Source organism: Vitis riparia, chromosome 12, assembly GCF_004353265.1.
Source record: "Vitis riparia cultivar Riparia Gloire de Montpellier isolate 1030 chromosome 12, EGFV_Vit.rip_1.0, whole genome shotgun sequence".
NCBI lineage: Eukaryota > Viridiplantae > Streptophyta > Magnoliopsida > Vitales > Vitaceae > Vitis > Vitis riparia.
Genome location: NC_048442.1, coordinates 6,083,164 through 6,100,798, shown reverse-complemented (window position 1 = coordinate 6,100,798; position 17,635 = coordinate 6,083,164). Strand labels below are relative to the sequence as shown.

At 37.4% G+C, this 17,635-nt stretch overlaps 1 protein-coding gene and 1 long non-coding RNA gene across 4 annotated transcripts; both read left to right on the top strand.

The window, feature by feature from the left end:
- The first annotated feature begins 941 nt into the window (after positions 1-941).
- Positions 942-6,447, top strand: LOC117926522 (putative disease resistance RPP13-like protein 1). 3 transcript variants are annotated; one of them, XM_034845639.1, is made up of 6 exons: positions 942-4,727; positions 4,866-5,010; positions 5,098-5,314; positions 5,400-5,453; positions 5,695-5,799; positions 5,908-5,938. In XM_034845639.1, the coding sequence occupies exon 1, from the start codon at positions 1,032-1,034 to the stop codon at positions 3,684-3,686; it is 2,655 nt and encodes an 884-aa protein (XP_034701530.1). In that variant the 5' UTR covers positions 942-1,031; the 3' UTR covers positions 3,687-4,727; positions 4,866-5,010; positions 5,098-5,314; positions 5,400-5,453; positions 5,695-5,799; positions 5,908-5,938. The 3 variants fall into 3 exon arrangements, with proteins under 3 accessions (XP_034701530.1, XP_034701531.1, XP_034701532.1); XM_034845640.1 differs by having other exon boundaries at positions 5,678-5,799; XM_034845641.1 differs by lacking the exons at positions 5,695-5,799; positions 5,908-5,938 and adding an exon at positions 6,369-6,447.
- A 23-nt stretch (positions 6,448-6,470) lies between these two features.
- On the top strand, positions 6,471-8,240 carry LOC117926523. The gene is made up of 5 exons (XR_004653142.1): positions 6,471-6,779; positions 6,862-6,903; positions 7,402-7,479; positions 7,598-7,719; positions 7,820-8,240. It is a non-coding gene; the product is annotated as an uncharacterized LOC117926523 (long non-coding RNA).
- Positions 8,241-17,635: the final 9,395 nt, after the last annotated feature.

Below are 17,635 nucleotides of genomic sequence, written 5' to 3'. Positions count from 1 at the left end.
ATGGGCCAGGACCAGAGTGGCCTCCCCAGGATTCGAACTCAAGACTAAGGTCTTTTTTGTTGCCCTCCTGGTACCATTTGGGCTACTACCTTAGTCTTGAGTTCGAATCCTGGGGAGGCCACTCTGGTCCTGGCCCATTCCGGTTGTGATGCCCCTGTCCGGCACAGTTCGGTGGTATGGCTGGCCAGAGCCAAAAATAAAAACAAATTACGTCCCAACATAAACGTCGGCCTTTTTTGCTCTGGTGCCTAGCCGTACCACCGAACTGTGCCAAACGGGGGCATCACAGCCGGAATGGGCCGGACAACGCAGAGTCTTATGGGGCCATTTGTTTATTTGGCCCTTGGGGGGTAACGTCCCCAGGATTCGAACTCAAGACTAAGGTCTTTTTGGTTGCCCTCTTGGTACCATCTGATTATACTCTAATTGTCGAAACTTGAATAAAGTGACAACCCCAAAGGTCTTATCCTTTCAATATTTTACATATCAGATAGGTGATTTTGTTCATATATATATATATAAATTATAGACTATTGAAGGGCAGGCTTAATCCCTACCACTCATATTTACACATTCAGAAAAATAAAAATCAATGATTCTGCAATTTTGTTTTTGACAGCCAAATTGCATGACTGAGAGTTCTTGCTCACTAGTTAATATTTTTTTCTTCTTTACGGGCCCTTGTGTTTGGTTAAGCATGGCGAAGTTGCAGCGAGTTTCATATCATAAACCAAAATTCTACAGTTTGGTTTGCATCTGCTTCAGTATTTGTTTACCATATGTTCAATAATGTGGACATACCTGTAGGGTAGGGTAGGTGGAAAATATTCTTATTTGTTTATGTGGACATTTGGACTATTAGTAGACTAACTGACAGGCCATGTTCATCCGCCTCTTTACTGTATCTAAGGCCCGCCCTATTTGGTGACAAGGTTCTTCGTTGTTGACCACAACTAGTCTGCTTGATTTGCATCTGCTTTCATTCATTTTTCTTTGATCCAGTATTCACTCCCCTTGCAAAACCAACAGACATGGCCGGGGCTATAGTAGGAGGAGCATTTCTCACCGCTTCTATCCAAGTTCTACTTGACCGGATGGCTTCTCGCGAGGTCCTCACCTTCCTCCGGGGACAGAAACTCAGTGCTACGCTCCTAAGGAAGTTGAAGATAAAATTGCTGGCAGTTCAGGCAGTGCTCGATGACGCTGAGGCCAAGCAATTCACAAAATCAGCTGTAAAAGATTGGCTGGATGACCTGAAAGATGCTGTGTATGATGCAGAGGACCTGTTGGATGAGATAACCACTGAAGCTTTACGCTGCAAAATGGAGTCTGATGCTCAAACCAGCGCAACTCAGGTACGTGACATCACCTCTGCCTCGCTTAATCCGTTTGGTGAGGGGATCCAGTCCAGGGTAGAGGAGATCACTGAAAAACTAGAATATCTTGCACAAGAAAAAGATGTTCTGGGATTGAAAGAAGGCGTTGGAGAAAAATTGTCACAAAGATGGCCCGCGACTTCCTTGGTAGATGAGTCTGGGGAGGTGTACGGAAGGGAAGGTAATATACAGGAGATAGTTGAATATTTGTTGTCCCATAATGCAAGTGGGAATAAGATAAGTGTGATCGCCCTGGTGGGTATGGGCGGTATTGGAAAGACCACACTTGCTCAACTGGTGTATAATGATAGGAGAGTGGTGGAATGTTTTGATCTTAAAGCTTGGGTTTGTGTTTCCGATGAATTTGATCTTGTCAGGATAACGAAAACCATTCTTAAGGCAATCGATTCTGGGGCTTCTGAAAAATATTCTGATGATAGTGATTTGAATCTGCTTCAACTTAAAGTGAAGGAGAGACTTAGTAAGAAGAAATTCTTACTTGTCCTTGATGATGTTTGGAATGAAAACTATACTAATTGGCATATGCTACAAACTCCATTCACTGTTGGTCTAAATGGAAGTAAGATTATAGTAACTACACGTAGTGATAAGGTTGCATCGGTCATGCGTTCAGTTCATATTCATCATTTGGGACAGTTATCCTTTGAGGACTGCTGGTCGCTATTTGCAAAACATGCATTTGAAAATGGAGATTCTAGTCTACGTCCAGAACTAGAAGAAATTGGCAAAGGGATTGTAAAGAAGTGTAAAGGATTGCCTTTGGCTGCAAAGACCCTAGGGGGTGCCTTATACTCAGAGTTACAAGTAAAAGAATGGGAATTTGTGTTGAACAGCGAAACGTGGGATTTACCGAATGATGAAATTCTCCCCGCCTTAAGGTTAAGCTATTCTTTTCTTCCTTCACATTTAAAGCGGTGTTTTGCGTATTGCTCAATTTTTCCTAAGGACTACAAATTTGAAAAGGAAAATTTGATTCTATTGTGGATGGCAGAAGGCTTTTTGCAACAATTTGAAAGCAAGAAAACAATGGAAGAAGTGGGTGATGGGTACTTTTATGACCTATTATCAAGATCATTTTTTCAGAAGTTCAATAGTCAACGTAAATCATATTTTGTAATGCATGATCTCATTAACGACTTGGCTCAACTTGTTTTTGGAAAATTTTGTGTTCAGTTGAAGGATGGTAAGATGAATGAAATTCTTGAAAAGCTTCGCCATTTATCATATTTTAGAAGTGAATATGACCCGTTTGAGAGATTTGAGACCCTAAATGAAGTTAATGGTCTTCGTACCTTCTTTCCTTTGAATTTGAGAACTTGGCCTCGATGGGACAAGGCTTCAAAGAATACAAAACCAAGTATTACATGGCATGGTGTAGATTTTCAGTTGAGTAATAGAGTTTGCACCGGTTTATTGTTGAAAGTTCAATATTTACAAGTATTATCATTGTGCTACTATAAGATAACGGATTTGTCTGATTTAATTGGTAATTTGAAACATTTGCGCTATTTGGACCTTACCTACACACTCATCAAAAGGTTACCGGAATCGATTTGTAGTTTGTATAATTTACAAACATTGATATTATACCATTGTGGATGTCTTGTTGAATTGCCTAAAATGATGTGCAAAATGATTAGCTTACGTCATCTTGATATCAGGCATAGCAAAGTGAAAGAGATGCCAAGTCACATGGGTCAATTAAAAAGTCTACAAAAATTGAGTAACTATATAGTGGGCAAGCAAAGTGGGACAAGGGTTGGAGAGTTGAGGGAGCTTTCCCACATTGGTGGGAGTCTTGTCATTCAAGAGCTGCAGAATGTGGTTGATGCTAAGGATGCCTCAGAGTCCAATTTGGTAGGCAAGCAAAATCTGGATGAGTTACAGTTGGAATGGAATCGTGGTAGTGATGTTGAACAAAATGGAGCAGAGACAGTGCTGAACAACTTACAACCTCATTCAAACTTAAAGAGACTCACTATTTACGGTTATGGTGGTTCAAGATTTCCAGATTGGTTAGGTCCTTCAGTTCTGAATATGGTGTCGCTACGTCTCTGGAATTGTACGAATGTGTCAACCTTCCCACCGCTTGGGCAGCTACCCTCTCTTAAACATTTATATATATCGGGGTTGGAGGAGATAGAAAGGGTGGGCGCAGAGTTTTATGGGACTGAGCCCTCCTTTGTCTCCCTAAAGCTCTATCATTTCGGGGTATGCCAAAATGGAAGGAATGGTTGTGCATGGGAGGCCAAGGTGGAGAATTCCCTCGTCTCAAGGAGCTTTATATAGAGAGGTGTCCCAAGCTAATAGGAGCCTTACCAAACCATCTGCCTTTGTTGACGAAACTAGAGATTGTAGACTGTGAGCAGATTGTGGCTCAACTTCCAAGGATTCCAGCCATCCGTGTATTGACGACGCGCAGCTGTGACATCTCACAGTGGAAGGAACTACCACCACTACTGCAGGATCTCTCAATTCAAAATTCCGACTCTTTGGAGTCCCTACTGGAGGAGGGAATGTTGCAAAGTAATACTTGTCTTCGACGGTTGACAATCAGAAATTGCTCTTTTTCGAGACCCTTGTGCAGAGTTTGTTTGCCCATTACATTGAAGACGTTAGGTGTAGAGGAGTGTAAGAAACTAGAGTTTCTCCTACCTGAGTTTTTAAAATGTCACCACCCTTCCCTTCGCTATTTTTGGATCTCCGGAAGTACTTGCAATTCTCTCTCATCCTTCCCACTCGGCAACTTCCCAAGTTTAACTTACCTCAATATCAACGATCTCAAGGGGCTTGAATCCCTCTCCATTTCAATTTCAGAGGGCGATGTTACAGCTTTGCATGTGTTGAACATCAGCAGTTGCCCTAATCTTGTGTCTATTGAATTGCTAGCTCTTGACTTCTCACTATATTCCATCTTCAATTGCAACAATCTCAAGCGGCTGCTGCACAACGCTACATGCTTTCAGTCATTAACAATAAAAGGTTGTCCTGAATTGATATTCCCAATACAAGGTCTGCAAGGACTGTCCTCTCTTACCTCTCTCAAAATCTCAGATCTTCCAAATCTCATGTCTCTTGAAAGTTTGGAGCTTCAACTGCTCACCTCTCTTGAAAAATTAGAGATCTGGAACTGCCCCAAGCTCCAATTCTTGACAGAAGAGCAGCTGCCCACCAACCTTTCTGTTCTAACAATCCAGAACTGCCCATTGCTGAAAGATCGGTGCAAGTTTTGGACAGGGGAAGATTGGCATCATATAGCTCACATTCCACACATTGTGATCGATGACCAAGTTTTGTAATGAAGGTGGCATAACACCAATTTATAGTCAGGTACTTGTTCTGTCATAAAAATGATTGTCTCAGGAAAACTAACATACTTAAATACCAAGTTTGATTTGATCCATTATAAATAGGAAAAATATGCTTTAAATTTTCTAATTATTATAACAATTTCTTACTGTCTTTCAGGTCATCTGTGATGCTTCACTCTGGCTCTGATCAACATATCTTCATAAGGAATCTTTTAAGACTCCCTTGCTTAATTAGTGCCTTGTCAAATGCTTCAGATTTCATTTAGAGTGAATTGATGCTTAATAGCCAAGCAGCTCTGCAGGTCTGATTTTGTAAATTGTGTTTCTTGTACAATTTTATGGACCTTGAATTTGTTTTCATTGGCTAATTTGCTGAAATCTGATGGCAGGCCTTTGATCCTTGTTCTCTCAACAAACTCTAGCTGTCTAGCAATGATTTCCAACGGGACCATTTTTTTGTTGTGAGTTCAGGTTCATGACTCTTTTTGGACAACAGTAGCCGAGATTTTTTGCACCCAAAGAGTCATGAGTTGATACTCTGCTGGAGGAACTACAGAAGCTCAACTCTGTTGGAGAGTGGAGGATGCAGCAGGCTCTATGATTCCAGTTAGTGAGACATTTCAATTGCTTTGGTTTAACTTTCGAAGCTACAAACTACCATACTCATAATCTCATATGCATTATTTTTCAGGTTCTTTGAGGTTGCATCTGCGTTGATATCTTAGTTCTTCTCTAAAAACAACAGGTATGTTTCTTTTGATTCATACTTTTCATAAGCTGACACATTGTGGAGTTCCATCATTTTCAACACAAGATAAACCTAATACTAAATTCTACTGAAGCTAAAACAAAATCTTACTGCCTGAGGTTCTGTCTTTCATGAATTTTATTCACTATGTTTATATGGCATCTAAGCAACCTAGACGTTAACATTTTCCTTGGTCTACATATTGTTTTCATCTCTTTCAGCTTTGATTAATCTGCAGATGTTCGGTTTAGGCACCTCAAACTCAAAATCTTCAGCTTCTGTCATGCCATCTCCTTCTCATTTACATGATTGTCATCCACCTTTGAGCTTTACTTTGTTAATGGTAAGATAGTCATAATAGTACTACAATAGTTGAGCATGGATTGACAACAATGCATGCTTTCAGTCTTCAACATCACATGGTTGTCCTGAATTGATATTCCCAATGCAGGGTCTTCCCTCCAACCTAAATTCACTTACAATAACAAACTGCAACAAACTTACATCCCACATGGACTGTGGCCTGCAAGGGCTGGCCTCTCTTACCTCTCTCAAAATCTCAGGTCTTCCAAATCTCAGGTCCCTGGACAGTTTGGGGCTTCAACTGCTCACCTCTCTCCAAAAATTAGAGATCCGTGACTGCTCCAAGCTCCAATCCTTGACAGAAAAGCTGCTGCCCACCTCCCTTTCTGTTCCAACAATCCAGAACTGCCCATTGCTGAAAGGTCAGTGCAAGTTTTGGACAAGGGAAGATTGGCATCATATAGCACACATTCCAAACTTTGTGATTGATGACCAAGTTTTGTAATGAAGGTAGCATTACACTAATTTTTAGTCAAGTACTGGTTCTGTCCTTACAGTAATTTTCTCAGGAAAACTGATATGCTTAAATACCAGTAATTCTTCTTTCAGGTTATCAGTAATTCTTCTCTCTTGTAAATTGATGCTTCATATCTTCACAAGGAATCTTCTTTTAATCAATAATGCCTTGTCAAATGCTCAAAAGCCAAGCAGCTCTGCAGGTCTGATTTCATAACTTGCGTTTCTTGTATGACTTTATGGGCCTCGAATTCGTTTTCATTGGCTAATTCAATGAAACTCATGGAAGGCCTCTGATCCTAGTTTTCTCAATAAATTCGAGCTGTCTAGAAACAATCCTTACAATGGGACCTTTTTTTATGGAGTTCAAAGACTCTTTCTGGAAGATTGTGGCAGATATATTTTAGCATCCAAAGACTCATGATTGATACTCTGCTTGAGGAACCGAGAAAGCTCAACTCTGTTAGAGAGTGGAGCATGCAACATGCTCTATGATTCCCATTAGTCAGATATTTTAATTGCTTTTGTTTAACTTTCTAACCTACAAATTACAAGGATTTATAATTCCATGTGCATTATTTTTCAGGTTCTCTGTGTTAATATTCTAGTTCTTCTCTAGAAAAAACAGGTATGTTTCTTCTGTGTTAATACTTTTCATAAGATGATGCATTGTGGAGTTCCATCATATGCATGACAAGATAAACCCAATTCTAAAATCAACTCAGCCTAAAACAAAATATCTTACTAACTGAGGTTCTCTGCTTAATAATTCTATTCACCATGTCCATATGGCATCTTAGCGCCGTAAATGTTAACATTTTCCTGAGTGTAATCATTGTTTTAGCTTCAATTAATCTGCAGATGTTCAGTTTAGACACCTCAAACCCAAAACCTTCAGATTCTGACAGGCCACCACTTCCTACTCTCTGCTCATCTCCTTCCCATTTAATTATTGTCATCAATCTTTGATTTTTTTACATCGTTGATAGTAAAAGAATCATAATTGTACTACATTTGTTGAGCATGGATGCTACCATTTAATTTCCATATTCAAGCTTTTCTTGTACTTACAAATGATAATGTGAGCTCTGGATTTTCTTCTTTTAAATTTGTGATTCTGAGGCAGATGCTTGGAGAAGAGAGAAGTCAAACCATATCCAAAGTCATAGCAGTGCAGAGTATGGTTTTGTTCCACCAAGTTCAGGTCAGTTGAGTGGAATCTTATTAATACTTCAAGGAGGCATGATCAAATTGGCTAATTTTCCCAACTTGATGACTGCCTCTAACCATGAGCTATTTTTTTGTATCAACTTTGTGTTAAGAAATTGTGAACGTATTGGATCTGCTCATACCACCTCCCTTCATGATGAATTTTAACAACTCAGTACTTGGAGGATGGCTACTCAACTAAATCCTATTTATTGGAGCACAATTCCTAACTCAGGTAGAGTGCTATAAAAATTCAGTCTAAAAAGTATCTATAACCCCCTATGAATTTGAATGTCAGATTCAGCTGATTAGCATGAGACCAATTTTATTTTCAGATGGTGGCACTTTGAATCTTTGGAACAGTTGTAGGAGGAAGATTTGCCAAAGCCTCCCTATGCAATGCATGGGCCTTTGGTTGCAAGTGAGATTTGAAGATTCTATTCTCTCTTGGAAGACTTCAACTCATTTTTTTTTTTTAGTTTTGAGCTTTGAGCTTTTACTTCCAAGCATGTGCAAAGAAGAAAGAAAGCAACAACAAGGTCCACTTGTAGAAGTTTTACATGGAGTGAAACTCCCATAAGCTGTAAGTTTTACATGGAGTGAAAATATTGTAGCTATTGGTTTGTCAACCTTGAAGGTTATAGTTTTGTTTCCCATTGGATCTCTGAGGAATGTGTTTGCTGAATCATACATTTTGAGCTTACTATTGATTTTGTGTATATACATACATATAAATGATGTTTTCTTCTTCATTCATGTGGAATTTGCTTCTCTGGTATATGTATATGCCGAAAAGTTACAAATTTGCTCTAAGGTTCAATATGGCCTTCTTCTGCATTTTGGTGTATACAAGAGTTTACATCATTTGCAAATCACTTCCAATTCAGCCTCTTTTAAAATTTTTGGTTCCTTTTATTTTCTATAGTTTAAATTGATGTTGAAAACACTCCATAAAAAAATAATTAAACATATCTTAAATTTATTCTTAAAAATAACTACAAAGAAATTTTCAAAATTCTTTTTTTTTTTCTTTTATCAAAAGCTTACCTGTTTCAAAATCACATTAATTTTGTCCTAGCCAGTTTTATTTATTCTTAAAAATAACTACAGACCAACAGAGGGTTTTGCTCCTTTGTTGTTGTTTAATATGATTGGATTTTTTGAATAATTTATTTTTGTAGATGCTCAAAACGGATTTTCCATTTTTATCAGACCAACATTGAATTAGAAGAAGAAAAGAAGAAAAGTCCAAACGGGGCTCACAAGGTGGGTTCAGCTGTTGGTTTGGGTGGAGTCACTGCAACAGAATGGGTGTGAGCTCCTCCCCAAAAACCCCCTCACATGACATCTCTCTTTCCTCCTTTTTCCCTCTATTCCCAAAACCCAGTGCCCACCTTTCTCATAGGGCTTTTTTTAACTTCTCTGGTTAGTTTGAAAAAAAAAAAATCTTAAAAATGATAATTACAAAATTATTAATAAACTTATGATACTTTTTACCGCGTTGAAAAATATCTTTTAAAAAAACATTTTTTATATTTTTCATGTCAATGATACATATTAAAAAAATGGAATTTAGACTAAAAACATCTCTTAAAGAGAGATAATTTCATAAAACTGAATTTATGCTATAAGTATTTCTTCAAGAGACATTTTTTTACAATTTTTTTTATTATTCATACATGTTAAACAAATTGAATTTATATTAAAGATGTCTCTTCAAGAGACACTTTAAATGTAAATTCAATTTTTTTTTATCGTGTGTTATTAATATGAAAATTGTTAAAGTATTTCTTTAAAAGATATCTTCCAATGTGACGGAAAGTGTGATAAATTTGAAAATATTTTCCAATGTACTATATTTTGAAATTTTAATTTTAAATTCATCATACATTTATCAAAAATCCCTTTCTCATATAGGCTACAATGGCCCCATACTTTTCCACTCTTCCAAGATTCCAATTCCATGAATGAGATCGGAAATGCACATCTACCCACTTCTTCATCCCCGCACTTTAGTTTCCCCTTTTAATGGAACAACTCCAAATTGAGGTATATTCAAGCTTTCAAAAAATGGGTATATGTTAATTTAGATATGCCAATCCAACGGCCCAAAATGAAGGTTTGGATCCAAATACCCATTTGGACCCAAAACCCTAATTTGCGTTATTTTCCTAGATGATGATGAATCTCACTTCATTAGGGTTTCATATGTAAACAAGTAGCTGATCAAAAACTACCACAAAGTCAAAAAGTGGAACTCGATCTTCACATATAAAAATTTAATACTAAATCCACTCATTGTTAATTCCTATAGAAAAATTAGAGCAAGCTATTATGTAAAATTATGAATGAAGATATGAGAAATATTACATTATTAATTGTTGTAAAATCTATCTTAATCCGGTCTTTTCCTATTGCAAAATAAATAGAGTTTTTTTAATTGCTATAATATATTTATTTATAAGTCTAAAAGTGAACTCATTGGAAGCTCTAAACCTGCTAGTGTGAACAATTGGATTACTTAATTTGGTGATAGCTCATTCATTTATTTTTTTAATTGATTTTAAAATTTATTCACTTCTTTCTTTATTGGTCGTATTTCTTGGAAAATGATGTTGGACATTTGGGGCAACCTTCCTAGAAATTGTAGTGTATTTTATAATCTCATACACCTATAGTGATATTTCTTGGAAAATGTGGTTTCTTTTCTTTTTTTTTTTCAATTAATCGTGATCCAATGGTCATGCCTTTAGTTGTTTAGAAACCAGACTTTGGTTCCACATTGCCCTTGGCTTTTAGTCCAAGTAGTAGGTGGTAGCCACAGCCATATATGATAGTGTTTTCCACTCCCAAGATTCCATGATATCCCTCTGGTTATCTATTCTTAATCCTAGTAACAAATATTGTTATGAGTACATGGTTATACACCTCATGCTCATATACTTTATTGAATTTAACTTGATTGTCGAATAAAGGTGCGACAAGTCCATATTTTTTTTATAAAAAACAAATGATTACGAGACTCTTATAACAAAAAAAGTTAGAAAATTTTGTATATATCTAACTCATATCTAATCCTTAAGATTGTGATCAATCAGGATTAACATAATCATCAATGGATGAGTCAGAATTTTACTCATTTACCACTTTGATTATTAATTACTAAAAGATTAAAAATCAATTTACTCTACCCTTTCTTGCTATTCTAAGATTACATCCCCATTCATGAAGGAAGAATTAACTTAAAAACCCCATGATTAACAAGCATTGGACATTGTGCTCATTTGACCTAGATGTACCAATCTAATGGTTGAAAATCAATTTAATCAATGCTTCTTATCATTTCATAACTAACTTATATATTTGTACATCCTTCCCTAAAATATAAACAATCATAAATCACTCATAATAAAAGAGTGTAAAAATCTATATAGATGATAAATTGTTGCATGTGGATAATGTTAGGTTCAATTTAAGTTGAACTCTCAAGGCTTGAACTCACGCCAACTATGCAAATGTAGATGCAATTAGGACTTTTTAAGTCCAATTTAAATTCAATTGTCTTGATTCTATTTATTTATTGATCATACTCTGATATGATTTGTTTCATATTAAATGTCAGATTTTTTTTCTTGCCTGTTAGGTCCAACTAGGAGGTGGAGTCACTGCTAAGGTCCTACCCTTCTCTCTCTCTCTCTCTCTCTCTCTCTCTCTCTCTCCATCCATAAACCTTTGATTGATTAAAAATATACAAAACAATAATGGTGTTCCCCACTATCCAAAGATATCTCTTTGGAACATACATGCATTCAACAATTATATAAAACAGTAATTGTTTCCATTTCATATTTAATTCATGCATGTTATATATATTGAAGATTTTAAAATAAAGACCAGGCATTTCCAATAAAGACTATATTGCAGTGCATTTCATATACATGAAAAAAAAACTACTCTCTTTTACCTTCTACTTGATTTCTCTCATCCACCATCCACTTCTCTTCTCTTTGTGAAGCTTCTACTTGATTTCTCTCAATTCACCCACTTCTCTTCTCTTTGCGAAGCTTCTACTTGATTTCTCTCATTCACCCACTTCTCTTCTCTTTGCGAAGCAAAGACGTGGCTCTAGTTGGAGAGCCATTGCTCACAGCTTCTATTCAAGTTTTGTTGGAAAAGATGGCTTCTCGCGAGGTCCTGAACTTCTTCGGGGGACAGAAACTCAATGCTTCACTCTTGAATAAGTTGAAGATCACATTGCTCACTGTCCATGCAGTCCTCAATGATGCGGAGGTGAAGCAGAGTGAGAATCCATCAATCAAAGAGTGGCTCCACGAGCTTAAAGATGCTGCCTACGACGCGGAGGACTTGTTAGAAGAGATTGCTACAGAAGCTCTTCGGTGCACGACGGAGTCTGACTCCCAAACTAGTGGAACTCAGGTATGGAACGCCATCTCGACCTCTCTTAATCCATTTGGTGATGGGGTGGAGTCCAGGGTTGAGGAGATATTTGATAGATTAGAATTTCTTGCTCAACAAAAAGACGCTCTTGGGTTGAAAGAAGTTGTTGGTAAGAAACTAGCAAAAAGATGGCCGTCCACTTCTGTGGTGGATGAATCTGGTGTTTATGGCAGGGAGGGTAGTAAAGAGGAGATAATTGACATGTTGCTCCCAGACAATGCAAGTGGCCATGTCAAAACTGTGATAGCCATAGTTGGCATGGGCGGCATTGGGAAGACCGCCCTAGCACAACTTTTGTATAATGATGAAAGGGTAAAATCATATTTTGATATGAAAGCTTGGGTCTGTGTATCCGAAGAATTTGATCTCTTCAGGATATCGAAAACAATTCTTGAGGCCATTAATGGAACCGCTTTTAGTTGTACTCGTGGTGTAAATGACTTGAATCTGCTTCAAGTGGAGCTAAGAGAATCCCTTAATGGGAGGAAGGTTCTAATAGTTCTGGATGACGTCTGGAATGAGAGCTACAATAACTGGGACATGCTACAAACTCCGCTTAAAGTTGGAGCAAGTGGTAGTAAGTTTATTGTAACCACACGAAATGCAAATGCTTTGAAGATAGTTGGCGGCTGTTCACAAAACATTCATTTGAAAATGAAGATCCTCTAGCACATCCAAAACTGGAGGCCATTGCAAAAGAAATCGTGCAAAAGTGCCAGGGCTTGCCTTTATCCATCAAAACACTTGGGGCTCTTTTGCACTATAAGATGGATGAAAAAGAATGGGATAACATATTGAGGAGTGAAATGTGGGATTTGCCGAGTAATGAACTTCTTCCAACTCTGCGGTTAAGCTATTATCATCTCCCCTCAAAGTTGAAGCGATGCTTCGCGTATTGTGCAATTTTTCCTAAGGGCTATCAGTTCCGAAAGGAGGGGTTGATTTTATTGTGGATGGCAGAAGGTTTTCTGCAACAACCAAAAGGCAAGAAAAGAATGGAAGATATAGGGGACTGGTACTTTCATGAATTATTGACAATCATTTTTTTCATAAATCAAGTAGCAGAGACTCATGTTTTGAAATGCATGACCTTATAAATGACATGGCTGAACATGTATCTAGAGATTTTTGTACTCGATGTTTGGAAGATAAGATGAATGATGTGTATAAGAAGACTCGTCACTTCTCACACCTTGTAAGTGAATATGATTCCTTTGAAAAATTTGAGACTCTTGTTGAAGTTAAATGTCTCAGAACCTTCTTCAAATTGCAACCACTATTCATTCAGTCTTGCTTAAGTAATAGGGTTTTACATGATGTGATACCAAATATTAGATGCCTCCGTGTTTTGTCCTTGTGTGGTTATTGGATTGTTGATTTGCCTGATTCAATGGGCAATTTAAAATGTTTACGTCTTTTGAACCTTTCTCACATACCTATCAAAAGGTTACCAGAATCAGTGTGTAGTTTGTATAATTTACAAATAATTCTACTCTCTAATTGTCGTTGTCTCTGTGAGTTGCCTCGTGGATTGACGAAATTGATTAACCTACGTTATCTTCGTATTCGTGATTCTGGAATAAAAGAGATGCCTAATCATATTGGTTACCGTTGACTCCTACGGGGGTACAAGATTCCCCGATTGGTTAGGAGATCGTTTGTTCTTAAATATGGTGTTCCTAAATCTCAAGAATTGTCAACATTGCTCTTCTTTGCCGTCACTCGGCCAGCTGTCCTCGCTTAAGCACCTTTATATCTCAGGGGTGCATGGCATAGAGAGAGTTGGTACTGATTTCTATGTCAATAATTCTTCCTCAGTAAAGCCCTTCACATCCCTGGAAACTCTCGTTATTGAGAAGATGAGACAGTGGAAGGAATGGGTATCTTTCGGAGGAGGCGAAGGTGGAGCATTCCCTCATCTGCAGGTGCTCTGCATAAGGCACTGCCCCAACCTCACTGGAGAAGTACCCTGCCAACTTCCTTCCTTGACGAAACTTGAGATTTGTGGATGTCAGCAGCTTGTGGCTTCAGTTCCAAGGGTTTCAGCCATTCGAGAATTGAAGATACTCAATTGTGGTCAGGTTCTGTTTGGAAGCCCGCCTTATGACTTCACTCATCTTCAAACTTTAGAAATTGAAATTTCAGACATCTCACAGTGGAAGGAACTACCTCAGGGATTGCGGGGGCTCACAATTCTAAAATGCGTCTCTGTGGAGTCTCTACTAGAGGGAATAATGCAAAACAACACTTGTCTTCAACACTTGACTCTCAAACGTTGTTGCCTTTCCAGATCCTTGTGCAGATGTTGTTTACCCACTGCATTGAAATCAATAAGCATAAGTAGGTGTAGGAGACTACATTTCCTCCTGCCTGAGTTCCTAAAATGCCACCATCCCTTCCTTGAACGATTGTGTATTGAAGGTGGTTACTGTAGATCTATCTCAGCCTTCTCATTTGGCATCTTCCCTAAGTTGACTCGTCTTGAAATCAATGGTATTGAGGGGCTTGAATCCCTCTCCATTTCGATTTCAGAGGGATCTCTCCCAGCTCTTGATATTCTAAAAATCCATAACTGCCACGATCTCGTATAAATTGAGTTTCCAACTTTCGAGTTGACACCCTATGAGAGCATTCATTGCAGGAAGCTCAAGTCGTTGATGTGCTCCCTCGGCTCTTTTGAGAAACTAATTTTACGAGACTGTCCCCTATTGTTGTTTCCAGTTCGAGGTTCTGTGTCCAGCATAAATTCACTTAGAATTGACGAGTGCGACAAACTCACACCCCAGGTGGAGTGGGGTTTGCAAGGGCTGGCTTCTCTTGCACAATTCAGCATTAGAGGTGGATGCCAAGACTTGGTGTCGTTTCCAAAGGAAGGCCTGCTGCCCTCAACTCTCACCTCTCTTGTAATTGAAAGTCTTCCAAATCTCAAGTCTCTGGATGGCAAGGGCTTCAACTGCTTACCTCTCTTCAAAAATTACACATCGATGATTGTCAGAATCTTCAATCCCTGCCAAAAGAGGGGCTTCCCATCTCCATTTCTTTTCTAAAAATTAGCAACTGTCCCCTGCTGAAAAATCGATGCCAATTCTGGAAAGGGGAAGATTGGCAGCGTATAGCTCACATTCCACGCATTGTGGTGGACGACCAAGTTCTGTAATGAAGGTACTTATTCTGTCCTATAAACGATTTCCTTCAAAAGAAAGTAGGTTGTGATTGAAGCTTTCTAGTCATAATAATAATATCTTTTATTATTTGTCAGTTTCCTGTGCTGAAAAAATATTACACCAATTTATGTCATGGCAGGCCTAAAAGTAATTTTCTCGGGAAAACTGACATGCTTAAATACCAATTTTATTTTGATCCATTATAAATAGGAAAAATATTCATTAAATATTCTAATTATTATAACAATTTCTTGCTTTCTTTCACATTATCTGTATGTCTTGACTCTGGCACTGATTCAACAAGTCGTCATGAGGACTATTTTAAGACTCCCTTGCTTAATTAGTGCCTTGAAAAAATGATGCTTAAGGGCAAGGAGCTCTTCAGGTCTGATTTCGTAAATTGAGTAATTTTGTGGACCTTGAGTTTGTTTTCACTGGCTAATTTGCTGAACTGTCATGGCAGGCCTTTAATCCTTCCAATGGGACCATTTTTTGCTGTGAGTTCAGAGTCATGGTTCTCTTTCTGGAAGACAGTGGCAGAGATTTTTTTCCCATCCAAAGACTCATGAGTTGATACTCCCCTCGAGGAACTACAGAAAGCTGGACTCTGTTGGAGAGTAAAGTATGTGGCATGCTCTATGATTCCAATTAGTAAGACATTTCAATTGCTTTGGTTTACCTTTCTCAGCTACAAATTACAATATTCATAATCTCACATGCATTAATTCTTCAGGTTCTCTGAGACTGCATCTGTGTTGATATCTTAGTTCTTCTCTAGAAACAACAGGTATATTTTGATTCGTACTTTTCATAAGCTGACACATTGTGTAGTTCCATGATTTTCAAAACGAGATAAACCTAATACTAAATTATACTGAAGCTAAAACAAAAATCTTACTGCCTGAGGTTATGTCTTTGATGAATTTTATTCACTATGTTCATACGGCCTCCCGGTGACCTAGACTTTAGCATGTGCCTTAGTGCACACATTGTTTTCATCTCTTTCAGCTTTAATTGATCTGCAGATGTTCAGTGTAGGCACCGCTCATCTCCTACTCATTTACATGATTACCATGGACCTTTGTGCTTTACTTTGTTAATGGTAAGGTAATCATAATAGTACTACATTAGTTGAGCATGGCTGCAACCATTTTCATATTCAGGCTTTTCTTGTGCTTACAAATGATAATGTGAGCTTGAATTTTCTGTTTTTAAATTTGTGATTCTGAGGCAGATATTTGGAGAAAAGAGAAGGCAAACCGTATTCAAAGTCAGAGCACTGCCGAGTATGCTTTTGTTCCACCCAAGTCCGAGTCAATTGAGTTGAATCTTATTAATACTTCTAGGACACAGGTTCAAATCAGTTGATTTTCCAAACCTGATGACAGCATCAAATTCTGCTGGTTACCATGTGACCATTTTTATTTTCAGATGGTGGTATTTTGAATCTTCAGAGCAGTTCCAGGAGGAAGCTTTGCCAAAGCCTCCCTGTGCAATACATGGGCCTTTGGTTGCAAGTGAGATTTGAGGATTTTATTTTATCTTGGAAGACCTCAACCGATTTTTTTGAGCTTTGAGCTTTTACTTCCAAGTATGTGCAAAGAAGAAAGAAAGCAACGACAAAGATTGGTTTACTGAAGTTTTATATGGAATGAGACTCCGATGAAAAGAAATTGTAACTATTGGTTTTTCTGCCTTGAACAGTATAGTTTTGTTTCCCATTTTGTTCTTTGAGCAATGTATTTGTGAATCATACATTTTGAAGTTACTACTGATTTTGTTTGTATACACATATAAATGATGTTCTCTTCTTCATTCATATGGCATTTGCTTCTTTGGTATATGCTGAAAAGTTACAAGTTTGCCCTAGGGTTTTACTTGAAGTGAGGTTAGACATGTTTTTTTTGTGTATATAAGAGTTTACATCATAGGCCAATCACTTCCAATCCAGCCTCTTTTTATTTTTTTGGTTCTTTTATCCTCCTCAATGTGACTTTGGAGTTTAAGCTTTTGGGTCAATTTAATCGTTTAACTCTGCATCAAAGTGTTTGTTTTCAAGATTTCCTGGTGCTCATAAAATGTTTGAATTGATACCCAAGTGGAATTCCAAGACAAATAAAAAAAAAATAAGTATTTGTAGTAGTAACACATTATATAAGAGGAAAATGTAATTCAAAAAAAACAAAAAACATATATACCAAGTATCAAGTATCAATGCACTTCAAATGATTCTCTAAATTTTTAATTTTTTTTTTTTCAAATACTTAACTTAAAAAAATTAAATAAATAACACTTTAAAAAGTGCTTTTAATTCTAATAGAATCACTTTCAAAGAATTTGGATATAAATCAAACAAGTTGATTTTTAGTGCTTCTAAGGCCCTTTGGTAATGTTTTTAAAAATAACTCTTTTATAGCTTTTGAAAATATATAGTTTTTAAAAACGGTTCATAATTATTTTTAGTATAAAAATAGTTTTATTAGTTTATTATCCATAAAGATATCATATACTTATCTACTATGTAAAAGT

Excerpts from the sequence above, each read along its gene's own strand:
- LOC117926522 (XM_034845641.1), top strand. The coding sequence starts at position 1,032 with ATGGCCGGGGCTATAGTAGGAGGAGCATTTCTCACCGCTTCTATCCAA.